The sequence below is a fragment of the Zeus faber genome, assembly GCF_960531495.2.
Source record: "Zeus faber genome assembly, chromosome: 22".
Classification (NCBI taxonomy): Eukaryota; Metazoa; Chordata; class Actinopteri; order Zeiformes; family Zeidae; genus Zeus; species Zeus faber.
The window spans coordinates 10,624,790-10,647,313 of NC_137209.1; the positions used below are offsets into that span (position 1 = coordinate 10,624,790).

Here is a 22,524-nt window from a genome sequence, read left to right on the forward strand (position 1 = left end):
TCAAACTTTGCAATGCACTCCCACACTATTTGCCCTAGTATGCCTCGTACACACACGCAAACACACATTTTTTTTTATTCCCGTACGGCAAACTAGTATAACCATACACGCTTTTTTTTTTTTACTGACACAAAAAGTGACTTAACATACTCGAACATCTCCAAAGCCTATATCCCTTAGTTTCCATCAACATCGCCCCCACCTGTGCCTTGTTTACCTCCCGTTTGCTCATTAGCTGGTGCACTTTTTAAAATGAGGACATATCTAAAGCGCCACTCCTCTTCATTATCCCACGCCAGCACTCACAGAATCACCCCCACACACACACGCAGGAACACATCTGCAGAGCAAACCAGACATACACGGAGAGATCCCTGCGCGTTCGAATCACAATCTGCGACCAGACTGAGTAACATCCATTCCCTGACTTTAGTCTCCAAACATGTAAATGCCTCCCCCCCTCATCCCGATTCCAACCCTCCGATCTCTAAATACTAAATTTTCAAGGTTGTAGGACAAAACCTCCCCTCTATCCTTACTTTCAATATACATCCTCCCCTCTGTTCTTCATAATATCTCACAAAATATGCAGATCAGGTTTCCTATTCCCGGCCACACACGGGCCGACAAGCTTTCTTTCCACCGACTCAAGTGCAAACATCAGCATGTCCAACTTGCCCGTCTGACTTACATTACCCCCTGTTCTCTTCTCAGAATCCTGCCGTCCACCGCCGACCGCTTCCTGTTGAAGAACCTAGTTTCGGGGGTGGACTACAACATCTGCGTGCTGGCCATTTTCGACGACACCGTGACGTCACTGGCAGCGACCAAGGTCCTTGGGTGCACTACCTTTTCCACCAAGGACGTCTACCCGGCCTGCCGCTCCCTGCAGGCTCACTTCCTGGGTGGGACCCTCACCATTTTGGTCGGCGGTGTCGTGGTGGTGACCCTGCTGGTGTTCACCGTGGCCCTCATGGTGCGCCACCGCGTCTGCAACCACGGCGACCACATGATATGCCACGATGGCACCAACGAAGCGGGAGGCGGGGTGTGTTGCCAGGGGGGAGGGGTGGGAGGCGGGGACAAAGGAGGGAACGGCGGAGGCTTCTACCAATCGAATGGCTCCAGGGACGTGATGATGGTGGTTCTGTCAAACGGGCTGCCTTCCAGCCGGGGCGGAAGCACGGAGAAGGAAACCAAGGAGAAAGAGAAGGAAGCCTTAGAGGCCGCTTCTCAGCAGCCTCCCAAGCTGCCCCCAAAGCCCAGGCCCAAGCCTAAAGTCAACCTGGAGCAATTCCTCTCAACTGGGGGAGTGGTTTCCACCACTGGGGGGGCCGGAGGAGAGATGGCCCTGGTGGTAAGACAGAGGAAGCTGGACAAGGTTCTGCCGTACAGCCCGGAAACAGAGAGAACACCTCTCTACTATTCCCCCTCACCTCCTTCCACCCTCCCGCGCCAGTCGCGCACCAGGGACCACCCCAAGCCCCGGCTGGAGCGAGAACTGACTAACCGCGCCAGCTTCTCCCTGGCCGCGCCGTTGAGAGAGGGCAGCCTCTCCGAGTGGAGGATCAACCCGCGGACGGGGGACCAGTGGAACTCCTCACAGGCCTATCAGAGCCCTGTGTCTCCCCTCAGTCCGGCCTCCGGAATGATAAGCAAACGGAGGCACTCATTGGACATGGGATCCTCGGTGGCTTTGGCGACGGACGCCGCGGCCACCGTCGCCAAGCGCTATGGCGCCGTGCGCTACGCCAAGCGGCTGAGCGTCATCTGGACGAGGCGAAGCCAGTCCCTGCACGGCATGCTGGTGCAGTGTGCCTCGGCGACCAGCATGGCGTCCTCCAACAACAGCGACGACGGTGGGGGAAGCGTCGAGGGGTTTGGGGCAGCACGCTGCGAGCTGCAACAGGGTTACATACATGCCTACAACACCACCAACTCCAACTCCAACATTGGGATCGCGGCGGGAAAAGGGAGCAGCAGGATGGAAAGAGGGAGGGAGAAAGGGAAGGAGAACAGGAAAGCAGAAGAGTTGGAGGAAAGCGTCGTGTAGAAACAACAGCAGGTGGACGATTAAAAAAAGCAAATTGCGATGACAAAAACACAGAGGAGGTTCAAGGTCAGTCTGAAAGGATGGTGATAATAAGATCTTGATTTGAGGTGGGGACTGAGGTGCGGAGATTGTTCAAAGAGGAGCATTTGAGGAAAGAGAGCGAGAGAGCGGTAGATGTGGCCGAAGTGGTAAGAAAATGTTTTGAGTTCAGAGCAAAAAGAGGAAATGCTAATTCAATTGGGAAAGCTTTTGCGTGTCGGAATTTTTTTTTTTTTTAAACCCATAAATAATGGTAACGATGAAGTGCCTAGGAGAGGCGGGGACTTGGGGAGGATTTTTCTACGGGTTGCTTCAAAATGAAAAAGGGAGAACTTACGGGGAGATAGAACAGGCTAATTGCGCAGAGACAATTCTAAAATGTTCTTTCAAACAGACACCGTTAATAAAAACAGTCATAAATGACAGAAAATAAAGGGATGGAGGCGTAAAGGGAGACCGTAGGAAAACAAGGAATCAAAAGGCAGAACATAAATTGAGCAACAGAACAAAGTGGAGGTTAGACGGAAGAGAGCGCGTGGGAGAAGGAGAGCAAGCCTTGGATCTCCAAAGCCTGTACATTAACAGAATCTCGTCAGCACTCGCCGACCCTCCAGAGCCCCTCCCAAACGACGGACGGGTTTACACTGGATCAAAACATACAAGACAACCGATAACAGTATCAAAAGCTTCCTTACTGAAGAATTGATATACATCCTTCGGACAACGATATTTCTTTTTTTTTTTCTCTCTTCTCCCCCCCTCCCTCTTGGTCTTTCAAACAGCAGCCACTTAAAATCTACTTCGCCCAAACAGGTTGAATGTGACTTTTACGTGTCCTCTGAAGTTGGACAACGCCTTCGGCATTGATGCCCCTTGCTGTGGATTATTTGGACATAAATATTGATCCAGGGCATTGGAGAAAAACAATCGATATGTGACGTGGATATAACCGGCCGGGCACACACATCAGAAAGAGGAACGGGGATTGGATTGCGGCGGAGTCGAAAGGGATTATAAAAAAAAAAAAATGAGATGCAAGTATATGATGAAATGAGCCCAGGCATGTGTGTGCGCGCGCGTATGTGTGTGTCTGTGCGTGTTGTGTGTGTGTGTCGTCACGCCTGGCAAGAACATTTTCAGTGACTGGCGCTAAGGGATCAAACAATTGAAAGATGATGGTTACACTCTTGTGGATTCATTGATGGCTCTTTGGTGTCTGTATCCGTGTGTGTACGTACATGCACGCATGTACATGAATGTATGTGTGAAGAAACGCAATTAATTGGACTAGGTGGGAAGATAAATGCGGAAAATGTTTACTTCTGCTGTGTTGACCATGATTTAAAGGGAACTATATAACAAACTTGACCATAACCGTATCTGTCTGACTCACCAGTCACCAGTGAAGATGGTGAGATTCACCAGATTTCGGCAAAGCCTGGGAGAGGGGGCAGTTGCCAAATCTAACCAGTACTTTTTTTTGTGACATCACAGATTCCATTGTGCTACGTGACTTCACTTGCCATCAAATCAGAGAATGTTCCGTTACGAGTAAAACACCCAAAAGGACTTTGGTGAATCAGACGGGAAAGTTGGAAAAACTTGGACTAGAGACACACAGGCAAAGAAAACCTGAAAGTATATAGTTATATACATAATATATATGGAAAAAAAAAAAAATCAACAATGTTACTTGTCACACCATGCGTTTGTTTTTCAAGGTTTTTGGGAAATGTTAGGATCCAATAAAACAATAAAAAAAGTGAAAACTGCCAAAATGAGAAGAGAGAATGTTCATTATGTCAAAAAAACAAACAAAAGCAAAACTGATGAATACATTATAAAAGCACATGCACAGCACTCACAAGCACAGCAAAATAAAACCACACACCTACACACACAAACTATACACCCTATACAACCAAGGAGATACTACTTTAAGCATAATTGTTGTTGATTTTCTGTTCATTTCTTATTTTCTTTGCCAAACTCAGTATTGTTCTCTGGACTTGATATTATAATAAAACTATGTAAAATGAATGGACTTTGTTAACACAGACAGAGATAGAGGCTTTGCTCATGCACTCACTCATATTAACTCTATATTTCATTATATTCTACTCAAACACGGCTGCTCCCCTGTTAATTTCTCCACTTGTGAACAGTTATGTCAATAAATTACAATCATACAATTTTGAAATTTATACATAGTTTGCACTGGGGTTGAAACTTGGAAACTGTTGGAAAAGCAGATTTGGGCTACGGCCCAGCTGATTCAGCTGCGATCTAAAACTCTGACCTGAAAATAATGATAATGAGGCAAACTTTATGCAGCTATATTAGTTATATTCAGTGTGTGAGAGTGTATAAGCATTAACATTTGAAAATTCAGATCCCTTTTGGCATAACATACAAGTCGAGACAACTAAGTTGATCATGAACCAAAAGTAAAACACAAAAAAAAATGTAATAACAGATAATCCCCAAAAAAGAGTAGCCTACACACCCCGGGGAAAAATAAATGAGTATAATTCTAATAAAACATGATGAAGAGCGACACACATACAGACACACACACACACCCACCCCAATGTGACATCAGCAGACATGGCTAATAGCGCAAGATGGGAGAATGAGTGTGAAAGAAGTTGAGACTGGAGTGCTCAAGGGCAGCAGAGAGAGAGAGAGAGAGAGAGAGAAAGAGAGAGAGAGAGAGAACAGGAAAGTAGAAGGGTTAGGAAGAGATGAAAGGGAGAGAGGGAGGAGGGAAGGTCACTCTAACTAGATGTGTGCGTATGGTCGTGCAGTTTCCTGTGTGGAGAGAGTTGTGCTTTAATGCACTATGTGTGTGTGTGTGTGTGTGTGTGTGTGTTCTGTCATAAGGGCTTTGTTACAATTTATTACCAGCCAAATAAAAAACAAAAATGTTTAAACCGCACAGGAGTGAAATACGACCAGATAACTGCTGTGTGTGTGTGTGTGTGTGTGTGTGTGTGTGTGTGTGTGTGTGGTGCTGCCAGTGCTTAGAAGGTTGACACGCTCTGTGGCCTCCTGCAGTCGTGCCCATGCATACACAGCATGTACAGACAGACAGCCATGTCCACATCTCGTCAGACTATCAGACATGAGACATGCATGTGACGGTGCTCATGCTCATGCACATGCACCCGTCCGCCGCGATGGCAGCAGAGGGCGCTTTGATCGGAGACTGCGAGTGTCCTCGTCAACAGGCAGGACCAGACTGCAGCATGCTCACCTCGCTTTTACACACAAGACAGAGGGGACAGGGGCAGTCCAGTTTCATGCGTCAGAGAAGTTGGCCGTCTTTGTCCGTGCGTCTATGTCTGTGGCGCGGTAAGGAAATGTGCACGTGTGCAGTTGGCGAGAGCGGCAAAGCATCGAGCGCCCGCCCTCCGTAGTGCTGCAGGCCAAATTCTACAAATTACAAGCAATGCTGCGTGGCATGCGGAGGCGCAGGGCCAGACAAACAGTCTCACCTTGACTTCATGTGGGAACACACACGGGCACAAAGTGAGCTCACCTTGAGGCAGACGGTGAGTGTGTGTGAGAATTTTGGAAGGGCCACGCCTGAAGCAAGGAGGAGACATTTTCTGTGATGATGACGCATGGGTGGAGGCTCGCAGAAGTTCCTCTGGAGGTTTTGTGAAACGGCAGCGCAAGGCCGGGTTGCTGTCTCACGGAACCTCTTTAAAGGGGACCTATTATGCTCCTTTTTTTTTACAACCGTTAATATCGGTCTCTGAGGTCCCCAAAACGTGTTTTTGAATTTGTTTCCCCTTAAAATACCAATGAGATTTATGCATTCGAGGCATTGTGACATGCCTCTAAACCGCGGTTTAGAGCCGTTGTGACGTGCCTCTAAACCGCGTTCCAAAACGTGCCGTTTCAGTGTGTGCGTGCTTTAATTGTGAATGAGCAGCAAAGCCCCTAGTTCTGAGCCAATGGTGTTTGAGCTTTACTCCGGGCTCCGTTTTAAGTGCTGTGTAAAGTTTCACTGATTTCACCTCATCCGTGCACTAAAACCTGTTTCCGAACAAATCTGAGACGAGAAATAAGCCATCCGGTTGTTGAACCTTCACTCAGATCTACGTCATCTTTGTCATTAGTTCACCTCATTATTTGACACGTTGCCCAGGTGTAATATAATCCTAAACTGTAACATTGTCATGTATATACAGTATGACATAGAATAAGGGAAAGCATAATAGGTCCCCTTTAACAAAGCTAGGATTAAGTTTCACATGGCATCGATCCCCTTTCTCTGTAGAACCAGATCACCCTTTTCAGTCTACGTAGCAAGGGGATAGATAGTTGAGTTGCTTTCGTTCATTTTGTACCCCTTTAGTCATGCTGAATGAGTTACCCTGACTAATTATTCTTGGCTTTAGTTTCAAAGGGATACTTTGCTTTGTCTACCCAGATTTAGGCGAGAAAGCCAATCACAATGTCATCCCTGTGCATCCCCACTCACTTGAAGTGCTGCTGGGTTCACGGGAAGCAAGGCTCGTCGCCCCCCCCCCCCCCGACGCCTTGCACTGAGCAAACACATTAAGGCCAATTAACTACTGCACGACTGTGGGAAAATTTTGGGTTCCCGGTGAACTAAGACGGCAATGGAGAGCGAACGGTGGATCGGACGAGGATGGTGTGTCGGCGTTGTTCCACAGTTGTGTAGCGTACTACATGCATGCGGACAAATTGAACACTCCGCCTAATGCACAACTTTTATTTTTTATTCTTTTACTGTATATTTACGTTTAAAAGCCAAAATCACGAATATAAGACGTCACCTTTTCCAGACGTATTTCCAGGAAAAGAATCCAATCTTATATTCGGGTCAATACCGTAATTCCGGGCATCAGCCATCAAATTAAACATTTAGGATTTGATATTCTTTTATATCCACAATTTCGCTAGTGACTTTGCCAGTGGAATCTTTGCCCATGCATAATGCAGGATAACTCCGTCCGCGCACGGAGGCAAATCAAATTGGCACGCGCTCTCCTCACGAGAGATCGTTTTACCTTCTCCGAGAGGGAACTGTACAATGCATTGTTAAGAGTTCCAGTTCAGAGACACCGCCGCACCCCTCGCCATCCTGAACACGTGCAAAGCACCTGGCAAGAGCACCTCACGACCCAACGTAGCGCGGGGACGGAGGGAGAGGGCGGTGGCATGAGAGGCAGAAAGGAAGGAGGGTATGGAGGGAGGGAGGGAGGGAGGAGGGCAAGGAGGGCTCCCTTGAGCACAAGGGAGAGGTGGAGATGAGCAAAAGCAAGACGGCAGCGAGCCACGAGGAGAGAAGGAGCGGAAGGAGGGCAATGCGGAGGGATGACAACGCAGAAAGCGAGGCAGAAAAAGAGAAGCGTGACAGAGGGATGTGAAACGCAGGCTTTTTTGGACTTGCTCCTTCGTGCCTCCCTTCCCCTCCTCTCACACCCCGACTACTCACGTTGCATTTTCCGGCCATCAGCTCCGCGTTTACGGACTTTTCCCCCTGCACTTCTGCCCGCTCTCTCGCTCCTTCTGTTTTTTATTCATTCTTTGCATGGTTTTAGCCCCCCTCTCCCGAATGTAATTTGGACCACCTTCCCCCTCCTGCCCTTTCCTATGTTCTGGCCCCAATATATATATTCCTCTTATTCCATCTCTTCTCTTTTTCCTGACTATGATATCATACGCCCCCCCCCAGCCCCGTTGTTGTTCAGCGCATTCAATATTTACTTTGCTCTGCGGGGCTTTTCGTTCTTTTACCACGATGTGTTGTGACGTCTCGGCTCAGCAACCCCCCACCAAGTGTCTTCCTGTCTCCCAAGTTTGATTTTCCCCCCGTTGTCCTCTTTTCGTTGCTGCTTTCTTCTCACACACACACACACACACACACACACACACACACACACACACACACACACACACACACACACACACACACACACACACACACACAAGTGCTAAAATTTGTCTCCCACACATCGACAACACCAGCAGCTTTTAGTGGAGGGGGGCCTAGCCTGGAGATGAGCGCCGGGCTACCTCCAGGAAATAACAAGGGCCCCCCGTGTTTGTTGGAGCGGGGGCTGAGCAGGTTAGAGAACACTTTGCTGCGCAGCACACCATGAAAACGACAAATCAAGCGGTCAAAGAGGGGCGGGCATGAGTTCTTTCAATGCCCGCCGGACGAACCACTTACTCACTTCCTCCTGGAACGGCAGTCAAAATCTCTCTCGCCAATCCCTCGGTCTAGTTTCCAAACATCTGTCGTCCCCGGCCTGTCTTTTGGGCTCTGTTAAGGCTATACCACACCCGTTACTTAGTAATTCATGTCCTAATTTATTTATTCTAGCCAGGATGTGAGACAGAGGCAAAGCACTCCGGTTTTGGAAAATTCATAATGCTCAAGATGCCCAACACCAACGTGTTCATTTTTCTTATTTTGGTTGGTGCCCCATTCTTTTCTTGCCGGAAGCAAACTCACGGCTGTGCTGCCGCAATGTCTCCTGATTGAACCTCAGACGGGAAAGTTCAGTTCTTCTCTGGCCTTCAGTGCGTCGTGTTCCTTCTCCTCTCTCCTGGTGGAACTACCGCTGTCTTTTCCCCTATACACAAGTTGCAAGGCAAGGACACACACACACGCACGCACGCACACCCACGCCCACGGCGGTGTCAGAGTTCCAACCCTTAAATGTGCAATATTTACGCCACCTTTAAATAAAATGTGCAGCAGCTCAGGTGTCCCTCCCAGTGTTCCCTTCCCTCCCATTCTCCTTCCACAACCCCGCCCAAAGTCTCCCGGCTCTTATTTTATTCTGTTTTCCTCTCGTCCCCCGATTCCACTCACTCTGGCCTTTCTCCACCTTCTATGTTCACTCCGGGTATGCCCCTGCTCTCCTTTCCCCGCCATCCTTTGTACACTCGCCGCCGCCTCCTCTCCCATGCCTCTCTTTAATCTTCCTGCTTCTCACCACCGTCCCCGCCGTTCGGTTCCTTCCCGCGGTATCCCTCCCATGTCTTCATCACTTTGCTCTTCATTTTTTGTTGGGTCTTCATCTGCTTCTCCCCCCTTTTTCATCTTCACGAAGAGGAGGGAGGCCTCTCTCTGCGGTGCCTCTCCTCTTCATCATCACCCTCGCCATTCTCTCATTACGCCCTCACCTGTCTGCGTGCGGTCTCTGTTCTCCCACTGGCGAAGGCGCCATGTTGTCATCATGTCCTCCCTTCCATCACCATTTCCACCACTGCCCCGCCCGCCCCCCTTTCTCCACTCAGCCGCCTTGCAGACGACCAATCTAAAGGAGGAAGGCAATGTTTCTGTTCATCTCTCAGCCTACCCAGGTTCCTCCTTACGTGAGCGAGAGAGGGGAGAGAGAAAGAAAAAAGTAGAGGAAAAGTAGTAAGAGAGTCAGAATGTAGTTAATAAGGGAAGGCATATGTAGGTACATTTACAGAGGAAAGAGGAAGAATGACAAGCAGGGACGCAGATCAATGTGCCAAAATCCGTCAAACCTGAACAATATCACATAAACCTGATCTGTGTGTGCGCGACGAAAAAAATAAAAAATAAATAAAAGAAAAACCCTATATAAGGCCCCTTATTATCCGCCATAAAGGGTTTACTGTACACTTGCCGTTTGTGGCGTTTTGGCATCACTAATTGCCAGTGATGCCAAAACCTGCACTTCTCTGCGCTGTCACTTATGCTACTATCGCTTACAACAAGATATACCGCTTCGTCAGTTTGTCTAGTTCCTATGCCTAATTAGCAATACTACTACCACCCACGCAATCCCTTCAGCGACTTATGCAATGCCACCTCTTATCTTTTTCCTAACTGGAGAGAACAAAGTCTTCTTTTATTCCAGTGCCAAACCTGGAGTTTGTACTCATTTTAAAATAAATCATCATAGGCAATACATTATGATTGTACAGCCAGTTCTGCCCATGGCCCCATTGCTTACTATCGACATAAACCAGGTGTCTCCTCCCGGGACCCCAAATGAGCCAGTTTTAGCCTCACCCAGTGACCCAGGCTGATCGGAACGTCAGACTCTGGTCCTGCGGGGCCTAGATTTGTTTTCTAGCCAAAAAGGATAAAAGCTGGACCGATATTCAAACACTTGCATTTTGTTCTGTCTCTTCAATTAGAAAATAAAACCAACAACTGATAAGTAGAAATGGGTATTTCTAGTTTTCCTTTTATAAAGGAGTGTGTCGTAGTTCATTCGATCCCAGCGGATCTTTCTTCTGATTCTCATGATTTCATCAGATGCGGTCATTTACTTACAGCAAATTAGATCAAATCACATAATCACACAGTCACATAAGGGAACCACAGCCATCCCTTCATCTGAGCTTACTCTACATGGACCTATTCAATTCTCACCTTTGTGCGATTTTTTTTTGTTTGTAGACAAGTCGGTCTTTGAGAACATACTGCTGTGTAAGCTTGCGGAATGGGCACAGTTGTTGAGGCTCACTGCTGTGATTTAGCATAAACAACTGTCCCCAAAACCATCCAAGCCTGCCCCTGGCTTCTCCTCATCTCAGCTAAAAGCTGGACCGTGATACTGCAACGGATTATTAGTATGAAACATTGAGAGTGCTTTGTGCCAGCTGAGATGTGCCTCGGTGGAGTTTCTTGACAGAGCTGCCTATACCCTCTTCACTTAGGTAGAGTTTACATAGTATACATAGTATCTTGCCATGTTGAAAACTATTTATTCAGCTCAGCAATTCAAGAGAAAACCAAGGCGGAAGAAGGGGAGGTGTTAAGTTTCAGCAGTCGTGTTGGTAGGAGTGCTACATATTACTACTGTAAGGATCTGCCATGAAAAGGGACACCTAACAAAGAGACAAACGGATTTTGAAGACTTGTCAGTTGTGGCTAAAGCAGATGCATTTTCTCACCAACAACAAAAAAGTAAATAAAAATCTCAAACTCGACAACCTGAGACAAGAAATGATTTGCAGTCAGTCCTCAACAAACAGACAGGAGGATTGAGACGACATGGTTTCGACAGTGTCTCGCTGCACGAAAAAGAGATACTTAAGATGTATTATGACTGTGGCAGATTAAGTGTTTGGCTGCGTAGAGATATGACAGAACCCTGATGTTCGGCGCCGGAGTGTACTCAGAGGAGGACACCACTTGTCAAAGAACTCTCCTCATAATAAGATTATTCTTTCATTGTGCGATGGAAAACAACGCTGCTTGCACCCTGGATTGTCACCCTATAACAATAAATCAGACCAAAAATACAATTATTTCTATGCAACGCGACTCCTCACCTACATACAATGATGTTAAGTTGTACAAATACAAAGGATGAAATACAGATTTTTTTTATATATATATAAACACACACACACACACACACACACACACACACACACACACACACACACACACACACACACACACACACACACACACACACACACACACACACACACACACACACTCTTCCACAGTTTTTAACCAACACTAAAGGTGTCCACAGACTACACAACTTTCAGAATCCTAACATCACTGGGGTGTTCACACTACATGATCCTTTCTCTTAAATATTTTGTCTTGCAGACTTAGCAGTGCTCAAGCTACAGGATGCGTCTCGAACGAGGGCGTTCACACTACATGACCCTACAAAGGGGGCCGGCCCCGTTCTCCTGGCTCGCCTTGGGGTTTGGTCCTGAGTCCAGCCTTGCCTATGGCTACAGACTGATTATAATTAAACCTTTCAACTGTGCAGGTGGCCGCTCCGAGCTCTCTCATACACACACACACACACACACACACACACACACACACACACACACACACACACACACACACACACACACACACACACACACACACACACACACACACACACACACACACACACACTTTAACTGCTGAGATGAAATTTTAGAGGCAAGCTAAGACACAAAGACTTCTTACAACTTGATGCCCTGAGAGGACTTGGCACTCTTTCGCCGTCCTCAGCTCGTCTCATACATTCGATTGGTGGGCTCCCACGCCGGCCGCTCAGAGGTGTGTAGCATTTGGCAATTACCTTTTTGTCCTCGCACATACACCGACAGGGGCTCGGGGAGGTCCACAGTTATAGCTAACCTACTTACCTACCTAGCTAGCTTACCTTCTGCAACGGCAAGCACAATAATACGCACACCCCAGAGCGTATTTAATTAAAGAGAACGAGCAAAAATAAATAGAATACTGCAGAGAGCGGGAGAGCCAAGGCACAAAGGACGATTCAGAGACCAAAGGGCCGTGCAGATCGAATACTGCTTTAGCAATGAGGAGAACAATAAGGGAAAGGAAAAAGAGAACAGTGGAGGAAAAGATGCGAACGTGGAGTGACACTTTAATTGTGCTGGACTTTATCTTAGTGCAGCACACCCGGCCGTTAAGAGCGGTTCAATACCATTTTAAATGGAGGGCCCCGTAACATCACCAAGGCAGGCCCCTAACGCCACACATCACTGTCTGACTTCTGGTGCCTTACACAGCACCATGTCAGGGTGATTCACACGCTGCTCTATCAAACATATGGCTGAGCTGAACTTACACAAAAACCCACAAAAAAAAACCCGAAGAAAGGAGATGTATTGTAGACCCAAATACAATATCTATAAGAAGTTCAGCATATGAAATGCTGATTAGCTTCAAATACAATAACCATATAATCATTATGTCAATGCCTTAATTGTCATTTCAAGAGGTTGTTCACACCTGCAATGTTCCATGACCGTTCATCTGAAATCCTCATTACACCTTTGAGAGTTAACAATCCTTGAAGTTATACTTTGAGTTGAAATAGCCAGGTGTCAATGGTCAAAGCCAAAGGCATTCGTCCACGAACGAGGTGCGCAGGCTGCAGTCGAACGCATGTTGCCGAGTGGCTGTCATCTCGTCTTTGATTTCTCTAATGAAGCAAACTACGCCGGCAGCAAAAGTGAGACATGGTGCCAAAAAAGAAAAAAAACTGCCCCGAACTGCCACGCCCTTGCTTTCATATCAGCGGGTCTGGAAATTTAGAAAGCCGTTATTCCACGGAGCGCTGGACGGTGGCTAAGTGTAGACGAGTGTAAACAGCGGTGTGCATGACAGACCTTTAGATATGTCACCGACCACACACACACACACACACACACACACACACACACACACACACACACACACACACACACACACACACACACACACACACACACACACACACACACACACACACACACACACACACACAGCGGTCTTGTCTTGTTTTGCACAAATCTACTGCCTGAGAGGGGTAACCCAGAGGGAGCCTGAGCGAACAGACGTCGGCGAAAAACACCTGGAGACCGGGGAGGTAAGAAACAAAATGAGGCTTTAGTTCCCCAGCAGCCCCCAGCAGCCCCTGAAACCCGCTGCGCATCGGACGTATTTCCCTCTCCCGAGTTTTAAGCATTTGTTTTCTCAGCGAAAGGCCTAAGCATTAAGCCCAAACTGAATGTCTTAAAATGAGGCAAATCCTCTTATACTCCGAGAAGCACGGGCAAACACTCCATCGCAATACACAAAAATGCGCAGCTTACTCATAAATGTCAGTGCACGCAGGCCAGTTTGGATTTCCCGAAGCAAATCTTGCATCCTTTGTCTATTGATCTAAACCCTATTTTGGTATTCACCCTTTCACTTCGTCTTTCTCCATCGCTCCCTCTCGTATTCCCTCGTCTGTGCATACCGCTCCCTCAAATGGGAGCGCGGCCAACAATACGGAATGTATGGGGGGGGGGGAACACAAAACAAAACTCAGCTTGTAACACACAAGCAAAACAACAAAACAAAAAAACAGATTAAGCTTTCAGAAATAAAAACCCTAGTCTCACGGTATAGGAGCTAATTTGAACTATCTCGCCGTTTCCACATCTTAACATCAGCACCCCAATCTTATCTTAATTTTGCGGACTGGACGGAAAAAAAAAAAAAAAACTTCTGGAAACATGGCTCCGCTAATGTGGGCAGCCGAGGGAGTGGGATTTCTGTTCCCCTTTTAATAGACAACAAATGAGATCATACATTAGCTGGCCCAAACGTCTGGCTGAGGGCAAGCCGTAATTAAACTCATTAGAATTAGAAATTGGACTTTTGCTTTCAATTAGTCATTAAAGCAACGAAACCACAAGGCAGCTCTCCTCTCTGATTTAGCCATTTTTATCCCTCGTCTCCCAAGATTCATCCTCTTAAATTTAAATTTTCTTTCGCCTCCTTTTCAACTTTCTAATCTCCCCCTCTATTTAGATCGACTGATGCAGACATCTTTCAGTCATGAAACAACCAACTGCCTTTTTCTCCCCTAAAAATCATGTTCTCTCCTGCTCACCACACAAAAAAAACAAAAAACAAAACAATTAATTTGTTTGGGTGACGTTTAATGGTCTTTGTGTTGTCATGTGCCTGTTCTTTTTGTGTGTAATATTTCTGGCAATTTCACTGAAGTCGGATACAGCAGATTATTGCAGACTTTCACATCCCTTAAACTGCCGACCGAGTCTCTTCAAGGAAAGTGGTTGAGCGCATAAATGCCTGTGGATGACCTATAGGATGACAAGAGCAGTTTTTTGTTGTACAGAGCAGCCACCAAGCTTCGAAAGTTGATGCAAACGATTCCTACCGGTATGCCAACTTTTGTTGTGTACTTAGAAACCCTCTGTTTGAAAACAGTGTTGGAACAGACTTATTTCACCCTCTGAAGCATTATTTAGTCGGTATTGCACTGCAGAAAGTCGTACACAGTGGTGCTTTGACTTATGAGTTTAATTCGTTCCGCGACAGAGCTCGTAATTCAATCTGCTCGTATAGCAAATCAATTTTCCCCATTGAAATTAATTGAAATGCCATTAATCCGTTCCAGCCCCCAAAAAAACACCCCAATTTTTTCTGTTACGTGTTTTTAAATAAGAAAAACGTATTTATAAATAACAAATTGTATGAAAACATAATAAAACGCTATCACGCTATCTCCTGCGAGCTGCTTCTCCGTCAACCACACCAACAGCAGCTTCTCCATCTTTTCATGGACAGCGGTCCGCAGCTTAGACATCATTTTAACACCCTTGGCTGGCGTAATACCCTTTATCATCTCCTTCTGCTTCAGTATGGTACATATGGTAGAAGTACTACGCTCGTACTGCCTCGCCAATTCCATCACACGCACACCTCGCTCATGTTTTTCAATTATTTTGCTCTTTAAGTCAATGGACATCATCCGCTTCTTCCTCTCAGCACTTACTTTAAAATTGGCAAAATAACTGCACAAAAAGCACAAATCGCGAGCACAAAGCACAAAAGAGTTGCTTCCACGCTCAGGTAACCACGTGAAGTGAAGGAGTGAGATGCGGGATGCTGACCGCATTCGCTCGCCACGCCCCACCAGCGGCGGCACCTAAAGCTCGCTCCTCGTGACTCAAATTTTTGCTCGCAAAACTCGTATGTTAGTGCGCTCCTAACTCAAGGCACCACTGTATTGCTCTCATAATGGCGAGAAAAAGGCAATTAACAAAGAAAGGCAGACAGAACATTACAACCCTTTAAAGTGAAGGTCTTTCCTTTAGAGAAATTGCAAAGAAAGCCAAGGCGTCAGTGAGTATAGCTTCCCACGCCATCAAAAGGCACTTGGAAACTGGAGGCAACTCTGACAGGAAGAGGTCCGGCAGACCCAAAGCCACAACAGAACCAGAAGACAAGTTTCTGAGAGTCCACAGCTCGACGTGATCGGCGGCTCACAGGACATCAGCTCCAAGCACAGCGTAGCACTGGCCCCAGTCAGCAAGTCTCCGTTTCAATCCTGAAGAAAAGAGTGCGGAGCTGCAGGTTTGACAGGTTGAGTCGATAAGAAAAGGCATTGCCAGGATGGCAAAATCATTGGCTTCAGATTATGGAATGGCCGGCGCAGTCTCCAGACTTGGCTGGTTTGGGATGAACTGGACGAAAGTGTGACTTTCCTAACAATATTTCATTTACATTGTAGAAAGAATTATTATTTTAAGTATTTCAAAAGGGCATAAAACTTTTAGGGCTACGCAGGTGAAAATGCGATCTTAACTTCTCTAGGTTCGTAACCAGTTTGAGTGACAGACGCAAATGAAAATCTAGACTGAAATCTCAAATGCTTTTGAAGTAAGGTAATATAGCATATTAGGATGTTGCTTTACTATTAACAGACAATCATTTTTACTGATTAATACTATCCGTTAAAGTTTTCAAGTAAGAAAAAAAAAAAAGTTTGTTGCATGGTGAAAGAAAAATAGGCGATACAATCTCTCTCTTAAACAGAGTTCCAAAATGAAAATGCTATATTTATAATAAACTGTTTAAAATGAATTAACGTGGGTGACTGGATCATATCTATCTATTATGGCAGGAATCTCTATCTGTCTGTACTTCGATTATCTCGACAACCGTTCATCCGATCTACTTCACACTTGGCGGGTGTAGCAGCATTCTAATGTAAATGGTGTGCATTTATAGCGCGCTTTCCTAGTCTTGCGACCACTCAAAGTGCTTATCTTACACCTTAGAAAGTCTTACATTTTGAACAGGCATGCTAAGGACTTTGTCATTTTGTTCAACTGTGCCATTCACATGTCTTGGAAAGTCTTGCATTTTGAACGAGTCTGCACTAGATTTATTAAAAGTAATGCAATGGTTTTCCCCAGCCTCATTGTGTGCACCCGCTAGTAAAAATGTAATTGCTGTATACGTTGAACGAATACTGGCCAATAGTAGCTAAACTCGCTACCAAAATCGACGCCTGATGGAAAAATCCCAATATTTCTGCAGTACTGTTGCAGGAATATAAAAAAAAATGTCTTCTTTTTGGAACTGCAGATTTGGACCAAAATGACTACACAGCTGAGACCATAAAAAGAGCAGATGTATATAGATTTTTTTTTATTTCATTCTTTACAAAATCTCATTTTTGGCTATATTTAATAGGAGGCCATTTCAATAGCCACATGTACACCTACACAACAAGCTCTGTCTCCACAGCTCTATTGCAGCCACCCAAAAATGGACCTTTCCATCGCTACCCAACAGCCTGTCTCCCCCCCCTCCACCCGTCACCATTGAGCTCCAGTGTGGACATGGTGATGGACTGCCACTCTGAAGGGCTTTGTCCAAAACAGCTCTAAACACACTACCTCCACCACTAAACAAATCCCCTCTAAACTTCCCTGGCTGGGCTGTGGGTGTGTGTACAAGGGAGGGGAGGTCATTTAGGGCAAGGCTGCTTTAGAAGACAAATCACCAATTTAGCAGACAAGATGAAGGGAACCTCAAACAGTTTGCTCATGATGTGCATACAGGCGTCTCAATGTTTGTCCATGGCAGTTCCGCCTGCCACACGCCACCCACGTGGCATTTTCAGGGCGCTCCGACACAGAGACACAGGCAATAAACACCAGATTGATGTAGATCGTGGCAAGATGTTACAAGCTGGCAGCAGATGGACATGTCAAGACAGAGGCTCTCTCCCCTGTGTGTGTGTGGGGATGGATGATTCACCTGTTGCTCGTTGATTGCTCTGACAGGCAACGGCGTACAGCCCCCTCTGATCCCGGGCACAATTTTCACATTTTGTTCTACAACATAAAATACATCAGTTAAACCACAACACCGCAACACCAGTGTCCCTTGTTTCTTTAACAGAGTTGTTTTACTTATTGGTTCGGCCAGGGGCCAGACTATCATTTAAACCATCATTTTAAACTTGTTCATTTGTCTGTATCCCACATCAGCAGTAATTGTGGCTGAGCTGTGTAAAGCACTGATAACTTTTTCTTACCGACTTAATTGGAACCACCACGCATGTTGTGCTTCTCAGCAACTGGCATTGAAGTAATTCAAACAATTAAAATCGCAGCCAAGGTTTACACAGTCCAAAATGACCCATAAAGCGAATTTGAGCCATTTTTAACAGCAATGTATTTACTAAGCCTTCTCTACAAATACCAATTATCTGTAAAAAAAAAAAAAAAATGAAATAAAAACATTGGCACTGACACAATGCTGAGGGCAGGTATCAAGCCTGAGTCTGCCAACACAGAAACTGCATTCAAATTGCTACAGGGCTGTAAGACACATCAACAACTGTCAAATGAAGGCGGGGATCGGGCTTTTAAAAATTGATTCATGACTAATGCAGTTTGGATGCCGAACAGATGAAGGATGAAGAACTTCACACATGGTAACCCCAAGAGAGAGATATTGAACTTGTTTGCTCGCCCTGTGGTCTTTTGTCTTTGGAGGGTTTAATGCATAGTCTTCCAAGTCCTGGCAAGGGAGAATTTTCAAAGTCAATGTTTTCTTTTTTTTAAAGGTATACTGCAATCATAATATATACAAATATATGATTTGCGCTCTCACGAAATCCATCAATCCTGGTCATAATATTACCATTTCTTGTTATTATGTGTGTTGTTTGTACCTGCGGCTTGCAAAAAAAGAAATAAAATCAAATGAAAAATTGTCTGTTCCCAGTCCATTAGCACCTAAAAGCTTCATGTTTGATTCCTGGTTACCGCTTTTGTGATCTCGTTACTGTGGAGACTCCTGTTCAGCTCCCGCTCTCCACTAGCTCTGTGTGCATCGCGACAGGCTCAAGATACTGAGAAGACAAACAATGGAGAATTGAGCAGACGATGCAAGCCAACGATCCGGTGCCAAATAACTATAAGTATATGGCAGATTAAAGTGTATTCATGCATAATTGTGCGTGTGTGTGTGCATGTTTTAATAGACGATTAAGCCCTAAAACCTTCCTGAGTGTGTGAGCACATACTGTATTACGACGCATCAATTAATCAGTATATGTACACACCCTTTAATTATAGCTCCCACTTCCCTCTGGACCAAGCCTACACACGTGTGCTTCTGTGTCGGTGTGTCCAATTATGCATGCTTGATCGCATTTTTATGCCTCTCGTCGCGTGTATTACCGAATCTCAATGTTAATAACTTGGCTTGGAAACTTGTTTTACACCACTTCTCATACAACTACATGCTCATGCAAACCCCAAACCCTGAACTGAGGCCGTAACTGTAGTTGGCCCAAACCCTGGGGAGCCAGCCGCGATTGACAGCTTCCTCAGAGGTGTGCATTACTCACTCTACTAATCAGATTTCACACCTTGCACAAGGTCATCGCCATCGCCATCTATCCCTCTCTGATCGCAAATTAATATTCACAGGCGCAGGCACAATGCTGTTGGCAGCTGGATTGGATTTTTTTCCCCCTCCCCTTGTGTCTGTAGTCAGACACACAATACATCCAAATGCAGCTCAAATGTTCATGTCAATCCATTTGGAAAACAGGAGGCTGCACAAATAGAGATATATAGAGAGATATTTGTTGGGGGTGGCTAGAGGGGAGATTAATACCAAAGAGATGGGGAAATGAAGCGGGAGACCGCAAGGTACATTTAGATATACAAGGAACCTCTTCTGGTGAGGTTTGGTACAGATAATGACATGAGGACAGTGGGGATAAAAAAGGAGATCGGCTAGATGGAGATGCCATGTTGCACATTCGGATATCTGTTGCATACCAGTGTTTGTGGATGAATGCACACCTGAGTATGTATCGATACCCAGCTCGCTGACAGCCCAAACACAACTGCTAATCTGATTCTCATCTCACTCTTGTGGTGTCGCTGACCTTACACCAGACGACATTTGCGTCGACTTCCCTGTCGCAGACAAATTTTCAGTGCTGAACCCCAGAGTCTAATGCTGCATTCACATCGAACACGATGGACGGCAAAAGGCAATGTTTGCAGTTCCGCCTGCCACACAACACCCTAGTGGCATTTCCAGGGCCCTCCGATACAGACATAGGCAGAAATGTTACAAGTACACCAGTTTATTGTAAAAGTGGGCACGTTGGAACAAGCTCGGGGGGGGTTTTACTCGTTCATTGCTCTAACGAACAACAGGCGTACAGCCACCCTGATCCTAGGGCCAATTACCTAGACCCAAGAAAGGTGTGGCTCAGCAACCCGACTAAAGGCACTATTTGAACGGCCCGGCACAGCATGGCGATGTACAAAGCCCCAATAAAATATATGAAATGAAATTATTTTGTCTTTTCTTATATAGACAAATGTAAATATAACAACAGCTTGTATTAATCACAGAACTTATTTCAGGCATCTAACCAAAAACATGACCATATTTCTACCGGACCAACTGCGCCACGCAAGAACACCATGTCCAAAGCTGCTTCCCCACTACAAACACCAAACAGCCACCATGCAAATAATAAATAGAAAAAACAACTTTTATAAAAATCCACCGCTTTAATTTAAGCATGATATTCCAGAGAAAACTGCATCTACTGGGTCCGATTCCAAGTCTCCGGGTCTCCGGCAGCTTCAGCAGGCGTGCGCAGTAGAGTCTGCTCCTTGCCTACAATGGCATCATGGAGGACGGCAAAAGTTAAAATATTTTAACTTGGACGGCAAGTGCTGTGCACCGTTGCCGTTTGCCGGCCTGCCTCTCTTTTTGGGAGCCACTTGATTTGAATGTTAGGAAAATTGTAGCCACATTGTGACAGAATTTGACTAATAATTGTAATTTTGGTCATCGAGCAATCGCCAAGTTTGCTGCGTTTGCATGCTGCGTTATATTCTTCATCCAGCTATGCAGGTCTGCCAACACTGTCAGGTGTCCAGCTGTTTCGCTATTTTTTGGGGGGATTTCAGGAAATGGCTTTTATACCTGCACTCATCAGTTACGGCACCCAGAGCCAACTGAACAGCGTCCCCTTTCCTCATCAATTGTATTTTGCGTAAAAGGTTGTCTTAAGTAGTTCAATTAATATTAGGCTATGGATGCATGTTGTGTTCTGTAGGCTAAGATTAAGTTCATTGTCAATGCTGGTTACAGCCACTGATGTATGACTTTGTTTATAAAAGGTCGATCCCCCTTCGCCGGTCCTTTAGATTGACTATATTCACCTCATTCCCTGGCACCATGTTGTGTATGCTACACTAGCAGGGTTAAAGCAGTCTTCCATCTGCTGTGCCGCCTTTAATTTAATGGCAAAACTATGAGTAAATTAAAACAACATTAGGGCGAACGTTAAGACGTTTATAATGAACATTAGGACCAGGGGTTTAGATGACTTAACATCTTAAGTCGTTGGTGTACGTCTACAAGCAAGAGCTAAGTGACTTGTGACAAATAATTTAATGTGAGGTAGAATCCGGCTTGTATTTCTTCTGGTATGAGGCCAGCGTTGGTTAACCGTCTGCCAACTCGTTCTGCTTCCCTTTTATCCTCTGTGCGCGGTCTCATTTTGGTTGCCTCCTCCGTTCCCTTTTTCTGCAATTTTGCTCTTTGCAAATCACCACTGGCTTCCTCCCTCCCCCGCCTCTCCCCCAAACGGAGAAAGCAGGGGATGTGGGAGTTGGCAGTTCTTCTCTTCTCTTCCATGATGGTCTACTTTCCAAGTCCTCTCTCAACACCCCACCAACTGTTCACATCCGATCCGTCAGTTTGAATGTCTCCCTCTCTCCCACTCTGATTTCTAGTTTTCTAAATCCTGATTATGGCTTCTAGGTCCCTGTTGACACCATCCAACCCAAAATGCTGTGTGTGTGCGTGACTGTGTGTGATTGTGTGTGTGTGTGTGTGTGTGATTGTGTGTGTGTGTACAAGAGAGATGGATCATGTTTGTGCTGGCCACAAAGATGTTTGTCTTGCATCGGTTTGAAATTGTCCGGGAGACAAGCCCTTTGTGGACACAAATCCCCTTTTTTTGGGGGAGTGTGTGTCAGTGTCTGTGTATAGTCCTAAGCTAGAGTGGCAGCTTGAGTCGCTAATTCTGTGTTGGTGTTAAATTCTGTATGCAAGCTTGACAGCGTGCACGTGTTTGAGTCTGACAGTGGGAGATTGTTGCTCCTTTCAAAATAAAGAAATAAATACAATAAGCTGTTTTGCCGGAGTCCTGGGTTGTGTGTTTGCAGTGTTTCGACTATTTGCACCTACCAGCGGTGGTTTGGTAAATATGAACGCTGCTGCTGAATTTTCAATTTTTTTTACGAGAGGAGACATGACGGAGCCCTCTCCTCCACTCCAATCTCTTCAGAAACTAACGTTATATTAAATTGTGCTATGGATGCTTCATATCCAGGTAAATTCACACACCTGTGAGTAAAGCATACAGTAAACCAGAAACTTTGCACTTACCTGATGATGTCAGCCCAACGATTACAACAAACACCGGGTAGACGTCAACAATGCTGATTACGGATTTAGGATTATCAGTTGCCCAAGGGCCCAAGAGTACCGGTAAGTGTGTTATAACCTGAAACCCCCAACACAGACCCGAAAAACGGCAGGCTGTGGAGGAGTAGCGCGAGCA

The 22,524-nt window shown here is 45.7% G+C and overlaps 2 protein-coding genes across 2 annotated transcripts in view; one reads left to right on the forward strand and one right to left on the reverse strand.

Moving 5' to 3' along the window:
• The window catches only part of LOC307247533 (leucine-rich repeat and fibronectin type-III domain-containing protein 4), a gene marked incomplete at its 5' end in the record, with an annotated part of 58,381 nt that extends 55,690 nt beyond the window's left edge, over positions 1-2,691 (forward strand). Inside the window, one exon of the mRNA XM_080023696.1 lies at positions 715-2,691. Within this exon, the coding sequence (XP_079879822.1) occupies positions 715-2,053 (1,339 nt within the window). The 3' untranslated portion in view covers positions 2,054-2,691. The remainder of the gene's footprint in view (positions 1-714) is intronic.
• pcxb (pyruvate carboxylase b) overlaps positions 1-22,524 on the reverse strand; it is a gene marked incomplete at both ends in the record, with an annotated part of 257,867 nt that overhangs the window by 103,618 nt on the left and 131,725 nt on the right. The window lies entirely within an intron of this gene.